We start from the raw sequence: 17,503 nt of genomic DNA on the forward strand, positions 1-17,503 counted from the left end.
TTACATGTTATTATGAATGTTACTAGATACTACATACATACTCGCATCATGTATATATTACATATTATATATTTTAGTCCATTACATATATACTTACATCATGTATATATTACATGGTATTATAAACTTTATAACATGACATATATACTTGCATCATGTATATATTACATGTTATTATGAATGTTACTAGATACTACATATATACTCACATTATGTATATATCACGTTATTATGAATGTTACTACATTACATATGTACTTACATTATGTATATATTATATGGTATTATAAATGTTATAACATGACATATATACTTGCATCATGTACATATTACAAGTTATTATGAATGTTACTAGATACTACATATATACTCACATTATGTATGTATCACGTTATAATGAATGTAACTACATTACATATGTACTTACATTATGTATATATTATATGGTATTATAAATGTTATAACATGACATATATACTTGCATCATGTACATATTACAAGTTATTATGAATGTTACTAGATACTACATATATACTCACATCATGTATTTATTACATGTTATTATATATTTTACTCCATTACATATATACCTGCATTATGTATATATTACATGGTAGAAAAGCGCTATACAAGTAGAACCCATTTATCATTTATTATAAATGTAATAACATGACATATATACTTGCATCATGTATCTATTACATGTTATTATGAATGTTACTAGATACTACATATATACTCACATTATGTATATATTACATGTTATGAATGTTACTTCATTACATATAAACTTACATCATGTATACATTACATGGTATTATAAATGTTATGACATATACTTGCATCATGTATATATTACATGTTATTATGAATGCTACTAGATACTACATATATACTCACATCATGTACATATCACGTTATGAATTTTATTCCATTACATACATAATTACATCATGTATATGTTATTATGAATGTTACCCCATTACATATACACTTACATCATGTATATATTACATGTTATTATGAATGTTACTACAGTACATACAGTATATATATATATATATATATATATATATATATATATATATATATATATATATATATATATATATATATATATATATATTTATATTAAAGTTCATTTCATCTTAAAGAGTGTGTCCTTTTCAGTCATGGCTACTCTTGTGAACTTTGAAAAGACACCATTTTTAACTGTCGGCTTTTGGGTTATTCAGGAATTGTAATGAAGACAAGCATGCACGGATGGCACATTCAGCAAACCTTCCTTCGGCGTGTTTAACGTCCACATGTGATGGAGGACTAACCCACAAGGTGGACCGTGATGTGGCAGCTGAACATCTAAGGGACATGATGGAGATGTGGAGGTGATGGGCATGGAATATTAAAACTGGGAGGATTACCTGCTTCTTCTGCAGAAGGGGCATGTGCGTGCCCTGCAGGGGGAGGAGCCACAATCAGAAATGTGACAGCGCGCAGTGGTGTGTTTATTGTAGGGGTGTCTCGATACAACTTTTTATAACTTATGATACAACACCGATATTGGAGCCTTGAGTATTGGCTGCTATCGATATTTTGATATGATTCGATATCAACACGGATATATACTTTGATTACATTGTGGTGTGCAATGTTAAAAAAAAGTTTGAGCAAGTAAAGTTGCCGTATTTTTCGGACTATAAGGTGCACTTAAAATCCTTTCATTTTCTCAAAAATCGACAATGCGCCTTATAACCCGGTGCAACTAATGGACGGAATTATTCTGGTTGTGATTGCCGACCTAGAAGCAATTTTATTTGGTACATGGTGTAATGACAAGTGTGACCAGTAGATGGCAGTCACACAAAAGAGATATGTGTAGACTGCAATATGATTGTAGTCACCATTGAGATACATGTAGACTGCAATATGATGGCAGTCACAAATAAGAGATAAAAGTAGACTGCAATATGATGGCAGTCACACATAAAAGATACATGTAGACTGCAATATGATGGCAGTCAGACATAAGAGATACATGTAGACTGCGATATTATGGCAGTCACACATAAGAGATACATGTAGATTGCAATATAATGCAGTCACACATAAGATATACGTGTAGACTGCAATATGATGGCAGTCACACATAAAAGATACATGTAGACTGCGATATTATGGCAGTCACACATAAGAGATACATGTAGATTGCAATATTATGGCAGTCACACATAAGAGGTACGTGTAGACTGCACTATGATGGCAGTCACACATAAGAGATACGTGTAGACTGCAATATGATGGCAGTCACACATAAAAGATACATGTAGACTGCGATATTATGGCCGTCACACAAGAGATAAGTGTAGACTGCAATATGATGGCAGTCACACATTAGAGACACTTGTCAACTGCAATATGATGGCAGTCACACATAAGAGACACATGTAGACTACAATATTATGGCAGTCACACATAAGAGAGTTGTGTCGACTGCAATTTGATGGCAGTCACACATAAGAGATGCAATATTATGGCAGTCACACATAAGAGATACATGTAGACTGCAATATGATGGCAGTCACATATAAGAGACATGTGTAAACTGCAATATGATGGCAGTCACATATAAGAGACATGTGTAGACTGCAATATGATGGCAGTCACACATAAGAGATACATGTAGACTGCGATATTATGGCAGTCACACATAAGAGATACGTGTAGACTGCAATATGATGGCAGTCACACATAAGATACGTGTAACTGCAATATGATGGCAGTCACACATAAAAGATACATGTAGACTGCAATATGATGGCAGTCACACATAAGAGATACATGTAGACTGCGATATTATGGCAGTCACACATAAGAGATACATGTACAGAAGACTGCAATATTATGGCAGTGACACATAAGAGATACATGTAGATTGCAATATGATGGCAGTCACACATAAGAGATACGTGTAGACTGCAATATGATGGCAGTAGACACAAACACTTTAAATGTTCTATTGAGATCAGAGAACATTATACACGACGCTCAAAAATTTGTCCAAATGTTTTTAGCAGGATTTTGGTAAGCTATGAAGCTGCACCGCCTGATAGATTGTCGGAGCATTAAACATACGAGTATCATTATGGTGTGTGTATAAGCACTTCTTAGCTGACATATTATCTGGTGTTTTGTTTCGCAATATTATGCAAAACCAACTTTTCTTACCTTCTGATACCTGCTGATGTGTACTTGGTATGTGCATTAGTCCTGAAAATGTGCATGCGTCCGCCTTTGTAGTCCGTAACAACCCCATATTCATAAGCTTTTTCAATTTTTCTATCTTCTTGTTATGGGACATTCATCCTCCACTTTTTTCCCCATTTCTAATATAAAGTAGTGTAAAGTTCTTACTTATAACTGTCAGTTAACTCGCCATGAAAGCAATAAAACATACCGGTGTCGTGAGTTTACATTATTCACCCAAGGAACTTTAGTTACTGGAGAATTCCGTTCGGATGTTTTTTCATAGGTCACATTTCGGGCGTTGTTGTCGCACTAGTGAGCCACGGATGAGGAGATGCTGCTCCGTTATTGATTGAAGTAAAGTCCGAATGTAATCAAAACAGTTAGCTCCATCTTTTGACATTTCTTCCACTCCCGTCCTTGCACGCTACACGGCTACAACAAAAATGACGGGGAGAAGACGCTGTCGAAGTAGAGGCACGTAAATAAGACCGCACACAAAACGGCGCATCAGAAAGCGACTGAGTTGATCTGTAAAAAACATCTATGCAACATTTTGAGCAAAGAACCACTATTACATGTTATGTAGACCACAAGGAAGTCTTTTACATTTAGAAAAAAATAATAATGCACCTTATAATCCGCTGAATTAAAAAAAAACCTGAATAGACCCGCTCATCGGCAGTGCGCCTTATAATCTGGTGCGCCCTATGGTCCGAAAAATACGGCAGTTAAACAGAGAACAATGGTAGGTATGAGAAACACTAACCTATTTATTATCAACTGTTCGGAATGGACTTATGCTAATTCATTAAGTGAAGTTCATAAGGCAGTAAGTTAAATGATGCGGACCCGTTTGTTACTGGATCCTTTTTTAATACACTTTGTATGCAACTATAATGATGTGATATTTGTTTATATTGAGAAATGTGCGGTTTTACACTGTAATAGTTTAATTACGGACACTTGTTACTAATGTCGAGCTTGTGTGCTATTGTGTGCCTAGCTGTCGTGTAGCTGCTAGCTAACAGTAGCTTTAAACCGAGCATGTTTACCTTTTGTAAATGACTCGACTGAAATAGAAGAAAAGACCAACCTTGTGTGTTTATTGAAAGACATTTAGATGTTTACTGGACGTCAAGCTTTACACAAGTAAACATGCTGCAGGACTGCTTGCATCGCAAATTATATCACACATTTTATATTAATTGATTAAGATGTATTATTATTATTGTCATATCATTACGGGAATAGCTCAAGGGCCAAATTAAATCACTAGTGCAACAACAACGCCCGAAATGTGACCTATGAAAAAACATCCGAACGGAATTCTCCAGTAACTAAAGTTCCTTGGGTGAATAATGTAAACTCACGACACCGGTATGTTTTATTGCTTTCATGGCGAGTCAACTGACAGATATAAGTAAGAACTTTACACTACTTTATATTAGAAATGGAAAAAGTGGAGGATGAATGTCCCATAACAAGAAGATAGAAAAATAGAAAAAGCTTATGACTATGGGGTTGTCACGGACTACAAAGGCGGACGCACGCACATTTTCAGGACAGAGTTTGACACCCAGGGTATAGACCAGGGGTCGGGAACCTTTTTGGCTGAGAGAGCCATGAAAGCCAAATATTTTAAAATCTATTTCCGTGACAGCCATATAATAGTTTTTAACAATGAATGTAACTACATGCAGGCATTCTTTTAGTAGGACCAACATTTTTAGAGTATCGCAGGTCTCTTATTCTTTTTATTAATTTTGTTATTCTGAAGCTAACCAATAATACATCAAATACTTCTTATCATGAATGCGACTTCTTGAACAGGTGCAGTAGAAAGCGGATATTTTGACAGTGATTACCAGCATAATTATGTAGGTAGGTAAGTATTGTTATTGCCCGAGTACAACACAACTTTGTTGATTGACTGATTGATTGGATTAGACAACCAAACAGTGTTTAGGGTCACAGAACAGCTATGGGGAGGAAAAAAAAGCATATATACGTATCACAACATACATTTCCAGACTTGCAACAGAGGGGAGGGAGTGGGGGGGCTACGGTGGCGGGCTGCAGCTCTTCAGGCACTGCCCAGTTGTCCATCACCCCTAAGGGGTTCGCGTCGAGGGCGTTGGATGAATTATTCATTACTTATCGTGTTAAGCAATGTCAGCTAAGATTTATCTTGAGAGCCAGATGCAGTCATCAAAAGAGCCACATCTGGCTCTAGAGCCATAGGTTCCCTACCCCTGGTATTGACGTTTTCTAGAGCTTTCATTTTCCTGCCGATTGAGCCATGGATTGACTCTGCTCTCATGAAAGTGTGCCCTTTCTCCAGATATTTTATCACAATCTCGGGTGGGCCCCGTTCTGCGTTTGCACACAGCGTCCAGTTTTCATTTTGACCTCCCCAGTTATCTGCCCGAAAGAGCATGCGAGGGGAAGAATCAAGAACAATACATTTAATGAAGGTGCTTCCAAATATCCCCTTCGTGCCATAATATCACATAATCAGCTTGACCGTCGGCCCCCCATTCGTGCAAATGTCTCGTTAAAGACGATAAGGCGACTGACAAAGAAGCTCCGATTGGTCCCTTGAGATACGAGGTTTTTCCGTTGAATCTACGCCAGGGGTGTCAAACTCAAATACAGAGTGGGCCAAAATTCGAAACGGAACAAAGCCGCGGGCCAAAGTTGAACAACTTAACATTTTAATAGGGACCCAAAGAAGTTTTGCATTGAATATTGAACAAGCAGGGCTTATATAACTTTATGGTGACATGCAAAATCCAGTTTTGTTGGTAGCGGGGGTGTATATTGTAGCGTCCCGGAAGAATTTGTGCTGCAAGGGGTTCTGGGTATTCGTTCTGTTGTGTTATGTCTTTCCGTAAGAGCCATATATTTTTTTTAACACAGAACACAACTAAACCCGTGCATTTTTAAGTAAGACCAACATTTCCAGAGTATAATAGGTCTCTTATTCTTTGTAATAGCATTGTTATTCTGAAGCTAACTGTGGAGGGGGCGTGGCCCGCGGGCCTGCAGCAAACTGGGGTGTTGCCAGGATCGGCCTCGAAATCAGTGAGAGCTGCGTAGATGGCCCACCTGAGCCCTGTTATAAGCAACAGCACGGAGGAGAGACGGGGTTGGGGCTGGAGCTAGAGCGCGAGCAACTGAGAGACTTATTGAAAAATTAAACAATAGTGTAACCCTGAAACGGGCTCTCATGTCGGTGCTTGGTGGTCTGAAGAACCCCCAGGAGGACAAGCCCCACACTAACCAATAATAAATAAATAACTTCTTAACGCAACTTCTTGAATAGGTGCGGTAGTAAACGGACTAAAAATGCATGAGAATGTTTTATGTTTTGAACATTATTTTTAACACTTATTACAAGTGGAATTATTTATTAGTTATTATGTTAAGCAATGTCAGGTCAGATTTATCCGAGAGCCAGATGCCGTCATCAAAAGAGCCACATCTGGCTCGCGAACCATTGGTTCCCTACCCCTGTGTTACGGTGTGGATGTTCTCCTGAAATCTGTTTGTCATTCTTGTTTGGTGTGGGTTCACAGTGTGGTGTAACAGTGTTAAAGTTGTTTATACGGCCACCCTCAGTGTGACCTGTATGGCTCTTGACCAAGTATGCCTTGCATTTACTTGTGTGTGGGTGGAAGCCGCATATATTACGTGACGCTGTTTGTATGGAGGAAAAGCGGACCTGACGACAGGTTGTAGAGCAGGTGTAGGGAACCTATGGCTCGCGAGCCAGATGTGGCTCTTTTGATGACTGCATCTGGCTCTCAGATAAATCTTAGCTGACATTGCTTAACACGATAATTATGAATAATTCCGCTGGAATTTACAGTGCTAATAATAACGTTGAAAATATAAAACATTCTCATGCATTTAAATCCATCCATCCGTTTCCTACCGCACCTGTTCAAGAAGTCGCATTAATGGTAAGAAGTATTTTATGTCACGATGCGGGGTCATTCTCCCAGGAAGGCAGACGGACTACTCGGGACACGGCATTTAGGTAAAAACATGACTAAATTTAAACTAAAAAAAGATACAAACAAAAATCGCTCACAGCGGCGGCATAACTTGGGCTAAGGAAGAAAGCTAACGCATAAACAGACTATGAACATAAATCAAACAAAACTACGAAACTATGGCAAGGCATGAAACAAGTCAGCACAGAGCAAGAAAAGATCACATTGACGCCAGGGCGACTGACTGGCAAAGACGAGCTTAAATACTGCCTCTGATTAGTGCTCGGGAAGCAGGTGAGCGGGCATTTTGTTCACCAGAGACAGGTGGACAAAATGAGTAACCAAGGAATCCAGACAAGGGAGTGGAAAAAAACAGGAACTTAAAGAGTCCAAAGGACAAACAGCACATGGCCAAACAAAAACATGATCAACAGACATGACATTTTATTTATTATTGGTTAGCTTCAGAATAACAATATTATTAAAAAGAATAAGAGACTTATTATACTCTAAAAATGTTGGTCTTACTTAAAAATGCACACATTTAGTTGTATTCCGTGTTAAAAAATATGATATGGCTCTCACGCAAATACATTTTGAAATATTTGGCTTTCATGGCTCTCTCACCCAAAAAGGTTCCCGACCCCTGTTGTAGAGGATGCTAAAAGCAGTACCTTTAAGGCACGCCCCCAATATTGTTGTCCGGGTGGAAACTCGGGAGAAGGGTTGCCCTGCGAGATTTTCGAGGAGGGGCACTGAAATTCGGGATTCTCCTGGAAAAATGGGTAGGGTTGGCAAGTATGAAAGTTAGCGTTGAATACCGGCGGGCCAGCTCTAGTTTTAATTAATAATTGCCTCAAGGGCCAAATAAAATTACACGGCGAGTTTGACACCCATGATCTACGCCAGGGGTGCCCACACTTTTTCTGCAGGCGAGCTACTTTTTAATTGACCAACTCGAGGGGATCTACCTCATTTATATATATCATTTATATTTATTTATTTATGAAAGAGACATTTTTGTAAACAAGTTAAATGTGTTTAATGATAATACAAGCATGTGTAACACATATAGATGTCTTTCTTTCACAAAGACAAGAATATAAGTTGGTGTATTACCTGACTCTGATGACTTGCATTGATTGGAATCAGACAGTAATGATGATAACGCCCACATTTTCAAATGGAGGAGAAAAAAAGTTGTCCTTTCTGTACAATACCACATGAAAGTGGTTGGTTTTTGGCATCTAATTCATCCAGCTTCCATACACTTTACAAGAAAAACATTGGCGGCAAATTCCGCAGCTTGCTTGATTGACATTCACGGCACCCGAGGGTCTTGTGAGATGACGCTGGCTGCTGCCAGTTCATTATTAGGAAAAAATGACAGCGAGGAAGGCGAGAAACACTTTTTATTTCAACAGACTTTCGCGCCGTCCCTTCCGTCAAAACTCTAAAGGCCGACTGCACATTTCCTATCTTCACAATAAAAGCCCTGCTTCATGCTGCCTGCGCTAACAAAATAAGAGTCTCGGAAAGCTGGCGTGCACAAGTGATGCGCATGCCAGCTTTCTGAGGGATCGCTTGTGCACGCCAGTTTTCCGAGACTCTGTATTTAGTTAGCGCAGGCAGCATGAAGCAGGGCTTTTATTGTGAAGATAGGAAATGTGCAGTCGGCCTTTAGAGTTTTGACGGAAGGTACGGCGCGAGAGTCTGTTGAAATAAAAAGTGTTTCTCGCCTTCCTCTCGGTCATATTTTCATAATAATGATCTTGCAGCAGCCAGTGTCATCTCACAAGACCCTCCGGTACCGTGAATGTCATTTAAGTGACGTCTTGGTGAAGATTGATGATCACTCATTTTTAGGTCTATTTTTTTTTAAAAGCCTGGCTGAAGATCGACTGACACACCCCCCGCGGTTGACTGGTAGCTCGCGATCGACGTAATGGGCACCCCTGATCTACGCGGTAGATCCGTAAGTAACAGCTTACTTACGGAACAAATTACACGCATACACTAATGTAAAGCATATCCCCTAGGAACTCCAAAATTATTATCAGCTCAGTTTGGACCAACATGGAGTTACTGGGTTTTGCCTTTGGACGGGAGAGGTGTGCTGTGTGAGTCGGTCAAAACAGCTGACATTATGATGAGTGCAGCTGCTACTTCATTCGGCCAACAGAAAACACTACTACACTTTCTAGAAATGTGTCCAGGGAGCATAAGAGACATTCGGCTTGACTTGTGCTTTCTGACCTGAAGCCACAGCATGGCAGCGTGAGGAGGCGCAGCAGGGCCAGCAGCACCCTGAGGGGCAGCAGCGTGAACACGTACAGGAAGGCGTCCACGCACAGAAAGAAGCCAAAGATCATCAACTGCAAAAAAAAAAACATCAAAAAAATTAAAAAAACATTCTATAGAACACAACTAATGAAGGGGGACCGGAGGGTGTGTTCCAACTATGGTGGGATCACACTCCTCAGCCTTCCCGGTAAGGTTTATTCAGGTGTACCGGAGAGGAGGCTATGCCGGATAGTCCAACCTCGGATTCAGGAGGAACAGTGTGGTTTTCGTCCTGGTCGTGGAACTGTGGACCAGCTCTTTACTCTCGGCAGAGTCCATGAGGGTGCATGGGAGTTTGCCCAACCAGTCTACATGTGTTTTGTGGACTTGGAGAAGGCATTCGACAGTGTCTCTCGGGAAGTCCAGTGGGGAGTGCTCAGAGGGGTAGGCAAACCAGAACCTTGAAAGAGCCATTTTGGACCCAAATAACCAAAATTGTCTCTGTCTGCTCGCCGTGGAGTTTACAGTTACGGTAGCACAATTAGCCCCGAACGGGCTAACATCACGACTAACGCGTTACACGTCCGATTAGCCCAGCGACTCTCTGTCGGAGTATCAGCGCTGGGGTCCGGTGCACCACAGTCTTGTATTGGCGCTCGGTCCTTTGGCGGAGTGCTTCGGAAGCTACCGGGCTACTCGTCTCCCGTTTACAATGGCGCTGGGGGAGGGAGGGAGAGAGAGAGAGAGAGCGAGCAGGCGGGCGAGCCAGGGAAGAAGAGCGTGTGCGGGTCTAGTGGAAAAGCGGCAAAACGTTTCACTGCTTGCATCACTCAAGTGAGCCATATACCACACCGTGATTGGTAGATTCCTTCAGCTCCACACACAACGCTGTCAAGCACCATTCATATAAAACTTCCGGGCCGCTCTAACATTAAAGGGGAACATTATCACAATTTCAAAAGGGTTAAAAACGATAAAAATCAGTTCCCAGTGGCTTGCTGTATTTTTCAAAGTTTTTTTCAAAATGTTACCGGTCCCGGAATATCCCTAAATAAAGCTTTAAAGTGCCTTATTTTCGCTATCTTCGAAACCACTATCCATTTCCCTGTGACGTCATACAGGGCTGCCAATACAAACAACATGGCGGTTACCACAGCAAGATATAGCGACATTAGCTCGCATTCAGACTCGGATTTCAGCGGCTTAAGCGATTCAACAGATTACGCATGTATTGAAACAGATGGTCAGAGTATGGAGGCAGATAGCGAAAACGAAATTGAAGAAGAAATTGAGCGAATAGCTATTGACGCTATTCGGCCATAGCGTGGGTGTACCCAATGAAGTGGCCCATAGCATGGCTGCCTTTTTAGCATCGCTGGTAAAATGTGCGGACCAAACGATCAGGACTTTCGCATCTTGTGACACTGGAGCAACTTAAATATGTCGATTGGTAAGTGTTTGTTTGGCATTAAATGTGGGTATCTAGTTTCAAATGTACATACAGCTAGCGTAATTAGCATGTTAGCATCGATTAGCGTAGCATGTTAGCATCGATTAGCTGGCAGTCATGCCGCGACCAAATATGTCTGATTAGCACATAAGTCAACGACATCAACAAAACTCACCTTTGTGATTTCGTTGACTTAATTGTTGCAAATGCATCTGCAGGTTATCCATACTTCTCTGTGCCATGTCTGTCTTAGCATCGCCGGCAGACACTGGCAAATTCAATAGGGGTCTGGCGGCAGATTTCTTGCCAGTGGTGCAACTTGAATCCCTCCCTGTTAGTGTTGTTACACCCTCCGACAACACACCGACGAGGCATGATTCCCAAAAATAGTCGAAAAAACGGAAAATAACAGAGCTGAGACCCGGTGTTTGTAATGTGAAAATGAAAATGGCGGGTGCGTTGCCTCGGTGACGTCACGTTCTGACGTCATCGCTAAAAGGGCGATAAACAGAAAGGCGTTTAATTTGCCAAAATTCACCCATTTAGAGTTCGGAAATCGGTTTAAAAAATACATGGTCTTTTTTCTGCAACATCAAGGTATATACTGACGCTTGCATAGGTTTGGTGATGATGTTCCACTTTTAACTTTCATATTAAGGTGGGGGCCGCAAAATAACGTCTCGCCGGCCGCAATTGGCCCGCGTGTTTGAGACCCCTGCTTTAAACGTTTTTTAACCTTTTTAACTGCTTTTTATCCAACAAATTGTTTTTAAGAGTAATTTGTATTTGCTTTTTCAATCCACATTTTACTTCTGTTTTAAATGTTATTTTTTAGTCCGTCCTTTGCCTCTGTTTCTTTGTGGTCTACAGCTCTTTGATCGTCAACTGTGGTTGTTTTTAAAGGGTTTTATGAATAAAGTTGGTATGGTATGGTATTTACAAAACGTGACAATGTCACTGGTTCTGGGTTTTGTAATCTGCATAATCTTTTGTAAGCTTAACTACCTTTTATCTAACAAATTGTTCTTACAGTAATTTGTATTTGCTTTTTCAATGCATAATCTGGGGTCCGGTGCGCCACAGTCTTGTATTGTCGCTCGGTCCTTCGGCGGAGTGCTTCGGAAGCTACCGGTGCGCTCGTCTAATATTTACAGTGGCGCCCGGGGGGGGAGGGAGAGAGAGAGAGAGTGAGCAGGCGGGCGAGCCAGGGAAGAAGAGTGCGTGCAGGTCTAGTGGAAAAGCTTAACTACTTTTTATCTAACAAATTGTTCTTAGAGTAATTTGTATTTGCTTTTTCAATGCATATTTTACTTCTGTTTTAAATGTTATTTTTTTAGTCCGTCCTTTGCCTCTGTTTCTTTGTGGTCTACAGCTCTTTGATCTTCAACGGTGGTTGTTTTTAAAGGGCTTCATAAATAAAGTTGGTATGGTATGGTATTTACAAAACGTGACAATGTCACTGGTTCTGGGTTTTGTAATCTGCATAGAGGTTTTGGTAGAATATTTGTGTCGGTAAGACGACGGGGTACCTTCTCTAGTTCCTTGGGGATGCGCATGCATGTGTACACCTTCTCCCTGCGCTCGGTGTACTTGGCCTCATTGTGCTCCAGGAAGTAGCCTCTGGTCAGCTCTGTGCAGACGAAGCGGGTCAATGACGGATCTGCAACAACAATTCATGGACTGCGTAAGAATGAGTCTATTATTGTGGGGCGCCAATACAACGATCGATATATATTGTGATAGACACGTAATGGATATCAAAAATACATTTGATAATAGTTCTGTATGTATAGTTTTTGGGTCAGAAAAAAAATTGGGAGTTGCGACCCGACTGGCTGTCTCGCTGTTGATTCTTTGCATGGAGTGTAAACAAAGTAAACAAAGAAATTGTGGCTGAAAGAGGGACAATATGGCAGTTTTTCTGAATTTTTTCCACCCTCTGTTCATTATTGGAGAATACAGAAAAAACAGGTAGGAACAAAAGAGCAGGATCGTATAAACCAAATAAATTACAAAAAATGAGCTACCGTATTTTTCGGAGTATAAGTCGCACCTGTCGAAAATGCATGATAAAGAAGGAAAAAAAAACATATTTAAATCGCACTGGAGCATAAGTCGCATTTTTGGGGGGAAATTTATTTGATAAAACCCAACACCAACAATAGAAAGGCAATTTGAAATTAAAGCTTTGTCCTCCATTTGAAAAAGTGGACATTATCAGCACTATACTGTCTGATTCCAATCAATGCAAGTCATCAGAATCAGGTAATACACCAACTTATATTATTGTCTAGAATGAAAGATATGAATGTATATGTTAAACATGCATGTATATGCATTAAAACACCTTTAACATGTGAACAAAAACGGCAAAATAAATATAAATTATATAATGTATAAATAAATGTATGTGTATATATATATATATATATATATATATATATATGTATGAGGTAGATCACCTCGACTTGGTCGTTTATTAAGTAATTGATTAACGTTGAAAAACTTATTGGGGTGTTACCATTTAGTGGTCAATTGTAGGGAATATGTACTGTACTGTGCAATCTAATAATACAAGTTTCAATCAATCAATCAAAAGTGTAAAGGAAAAAAGACACTTTTTATTTCAACCGTACTTCCCGTCAAAAGCCTAAAGACTGATCGCACAGTTCCTGTCTTCACAATAAAAGTGCCGCTCTATTGCGCCTGCGCTAACAAAATAAGAGTCTCCGAAAGCCAGCGCAAACAAGCTAGCAAGCAACGGAGTTTGCCGCCAATGTATTTCTTGTAAAGTGTGTAAAAACAAATATGGAAGCTGGACAAATACAGTAAGATGCCAAAAACCAACGGCTTTCATGTGACAGGAAGGAGGAACTTTTTTTCTCCTCCATTTGAAAACGTGGACGTTATCAGCACTGTACTGTCTGATTCCAATCAATGCAAGTCATCAGAATCAGGTAATACACCAACTTATATTATTGTCTAGAATGAAAGATAGGAATCTATATGTTAAACATGCATGTATATTCATTAAAACACCTTTAACATGTGAACAAAAATGGCAAAATAAATAAATATAAATTATTATATATGATATGTGTGTATGTATATGTGAGGTAGATCACCTCGACTTGGTCGTTTAATAAGTAATTGATTAACGTTGAAAAACTTATTGGGGTGTTACCATTTAGTGGTCAATTGTACGGAATATGTACTGTACTGTGCAATCTAATAATAAAAGTTTCAATCATTCAATCAATCAATCAATGCCTACTGAGCCTATGGTGCTGTTAAGTTATTGTGGCTCAATTAGACTTATTTTTTTATTTTAATGTATTATTATTTAATATATATTATTGTTTTAGTTGCTTAAGAGATATTCCTGGCTCTGAATTTGCTCATTGCTATGTTTATGTTTTTGTGCATTACTTGTTGCCGTCATCATCAAACAAACAGGTTACTCATCAGTTACTCAGTACTTGAGTAGTTTTTCACAACATACTTTTTACTTTTACTCAAGTAAATATTTGGGTGACTACTCCTTACTTTGACTTGAGTAATAAATCTCTAAAGTAACAGTACTCTTACTTGAGTACAATTTCTGGCTACTCTACACACCTCTGATTGTTCCATTGAAGTGGTGGGATGGCGGTGACCCCTGGTGTGCGTTAGGGGGTAGGGCGGTGCGCACCTTGTCATCTGGATGTCTACCAAACGGCCGGGGACTGCCCTGCAGGACTTTGTCCCAGGTGTGGGGTATTTGGTAGTGGACGTTTGGTAGACATCCAGACGACACTGCCCTACGCACACCGCCATCCCACCACTTCAGACAACGTTATGGCTAACATCACGTGACACCTCTGATGAAGGCTGCAGAAGTAAGGTAGCCGAAACTTTACCTGACTAGCCTATATAAATCAAGCGTTTATAAATACACACCAGTAGGCTAAATGAAGCTTTTCAACATATGGAGGTACCCCTTTTTCATTGCCTCATTTACTCTTTGTAAAGCACCAGTTCCATTGGCAGCAAAACAGGTGCAGAACATAATACTACCACCACCATGCTTGACAGTAGGCATAGTGTTGCTGGGATTAAAGGCCTCACATTTTCTCCTCCAAACATATTGCTGGGTAATGCGACCAAACAGCTTAATTTTTGTTTCATCTGACCACAGAAATTTCCTCCAGAAGGACTTATCTTTGGCCATGTGATCAGCAGCAAACTTTAAACGAGCCTTAAGGTGTTGTTTCTTGCATGGTAGCCATGGCGATGCAAAACACACCTGACTGTGGACACTGCCACCTGTGTTCCAGCAGCTTCCAATTGATTTAAGACCTGCTTTTTGGTGCTTCTCGGTTGACTCTTAATCATTCGGACCAATTTTCTCTCAGCAGCGGGGGATAGCTTGCCTTTTCTTCCTGATCCTGGCAGTGACAAAACTGTGCCATGCACTTTGCACTTATTGTACAGTTGCTCTTGGGACGTTAAGCTGCTTTGAAATGGCTCTTCGGGACTTGTTCAAGTCAATGATTCGTTTATTCAGATCTGTGCCGAGTTCCTTTGACTTTCCCGTTGTCGCGTTTGACTGCATCACATGAGCCCTATTTAAAGGCCTACTGAAACCCGCTACTACCGACCACGCAGTCTGATAGTTTATATATCAATGATGAAATATTAACATTGCAAAACATGCCAATACGGCCGGTTTAGTTGACTAAATTGCGCTTTTAAATTTCCCGCGAGGTATCCTGTTGAAAACGTCGCGGAACGATGACGCTTATGTTGACCCGTGTTTGTGACGTCATTGGTTAGAGCGGACATATTAGCTCAGCGCCACTTACGGCTAAAAGTCGTCTCTTTTCGTCGCGCAATTACACAGTATTTTGGACATCTGCCTTGCTGAATCTTTTGCAATTTGTTCAATTGATAATGGAGTAGTCAAAGAAGAAATATGTAGGTGGGAAGCGTTTAGCCTTTAGCCACACAAACACACGGTGTTTCCTTGTTTAAAATTCCCGGAGATGAAGCTTTACTTTGGATCAGAGCGGTCAAGCGAACATGTTAACCGGCAGTTTTCGGTGAGAAAATTGTGGAAATAAGTCGCCTCTTACCGGAGATCAGCGGAGCCAGCGTCGTCCTGCTGCCGTGACTTCTCTCAGAGACTCTGGCGTCAAAACACCCGTGGCCACACCCCTTCGACTTTAAGGTGCTCTTTAACTCACTAAAACACTAGCAACACAATAGGCAGATAAGGGATTTCCCAGAATTATCCTTGTAAATGTGTCTAAAAACATCTGAATCGGTCTCACTTGCCCTCGCCCTTTTTTTTTCTTTTTTTCTAGGCCTTCACTCTAAATTTCCTCATCCACAAATCTATCATCCTCGCTCAAATTAATGAGGAACTTGTGGCTTTCTCGGTCCGAATAGATCTTGCTGCTGGAGGCTCACATTATAAACAATGTGAGGATGTGAAGAGCTCTCACACCAGTGATGTCATCGCCTGCTACTTCCGGCAAAGGCAAGGCTTTTTTATTAGCGACCAAAAGTTGCGAACTTTATCGTCGATGTTCTCTACTAAATCATTACAGCTAAAAAATGGCAATATCGCGAAATGATCAAGTATGACACATAGAATGGACCTGCTATCCCCGTTTAAATAAGAACATCTCATTTAAGTAGGGGTTGCTGGTGCCTATCTCAGCTACAATCGAGCGGAAGGTGGTGTACACCCTGGACAAGTCGCCACCTCATCGCAGGTCACATTTTCAGTGGACCCATAATAATTTCATAAAAAAGCCAAACTTCATGAATCTTTTTTTGTGACCAACAAGTATGTGCTTCCAATTAAAAAAAAATAAGAGTTGTAGAAATGATTGGACACTTAAGTTAGCCATGACGTCATGTTATTTACAAGTGTATGCAAACTTGTGACCATGACTGGATGCATAAGCAACATAATTATGACATCAAAGTGTCCCCACACTCTTCAATTTGTCTGTCTTTGCAAATAGTCTGCGTTAGAGACTAATTTAGGACAGAAAAGTAGCAAATGTAAGAAGCAGGCTAGCCGCGCCAAAAAGTGGGCGGAGCCAAGGCGACCTCTCACCTGCCGAGTGCTCGCTTCTCTCGCGTCTGGCGGCGCTAATGTCGTAAAAGCCCAAAGTCTCCGGCAGGGCTGAAGAAATGACGACTTTCCCGGTCTGGTTCGCTCCGTCCCACGGCAAGCCGAGCTTGTTTTGGCGCTCACTGTCCGCGTCTTTCTCGTCTGACAGCTCGGTCCCCGACGTGTCCGCCATCTTTACTGTGGGTCAGTCCCGAGTCGCGTCCTACTGACGTCATCACTCCCTTTACCAGAGACGTCTTATAGGTAGCGGTGACGAGGCGCGGGGCCGCCATCTTGGAGTGGTGATCCGCTCCACTCAGTGTCATTCATTTAGCAGGAGCAATGAACTGTTAGCACATTTAATTATTCTTACCTCACTGAATACCACTGATTTACACGCGCTTTTTTTGTCGTGCGTGT

General features: G+C 40.6%; 1 protein-coding gene across 2 annotated transcripts in view; it reads right to left on the reverse strand.

Moving 5' to 3' along the window:
- The window catches only part of tapt1a (transmembrane anterior posterior transformation 1a), a 69,730-nt gene extending 52,427 nt beyond the window's left edge, over positions 1 to 17,303 (reverse strand). Inside the window, exons 1-4 of one of the 2 annotated variants that reach the window (XM_061891647.1) lie at positions 17,087 to 17,303; positions 12,507 to 12,637; positions 9,501 to 9,619; positions 1,422 to 1,454 (exon numbers count right to left, since the gene is read on the reverse strand). In XM_061891647.1, coding sequence (XP_061747631.1) covers positions 1,422 to 1,454; positions 9,501 to 9,619; positions 12,507 to 12,637; positions 17,087 to 17,276 — 473 coding nt within the window. In that variant the 5' untranslated portion in view covers positions 17,277 to 17,303. The remainder of the gene's footprint in view (positions 1 to 1,421; positions 1,455 to 9,500; positions 9,620 to 12,506; positions 12,638 to 17,086) is intronic. The other variant, XM_061891648.1, reaches the window with a different exon arrangement.
- Positions 17,304 to 17,503: the final 200 nt, after the last annotated feature.

This window comes from Nerophis ophidion, linkage group LG29 (genome assembly GCF_033978795.1).
Source record: "Nerophis ophidion isolate RoL-2023_Sa linkage group LG29, RoL_Noph_v1.0, whole genome shotgun sequence".
In the NCBI taxonomy this organism is placed as follows: domain Eukaryota; kingdom Metazoa; phylum Chordata; class Actinopteri; order Syngnathiformes; family Syngnathidae; genus Nerophis; species Nerophis ophidion.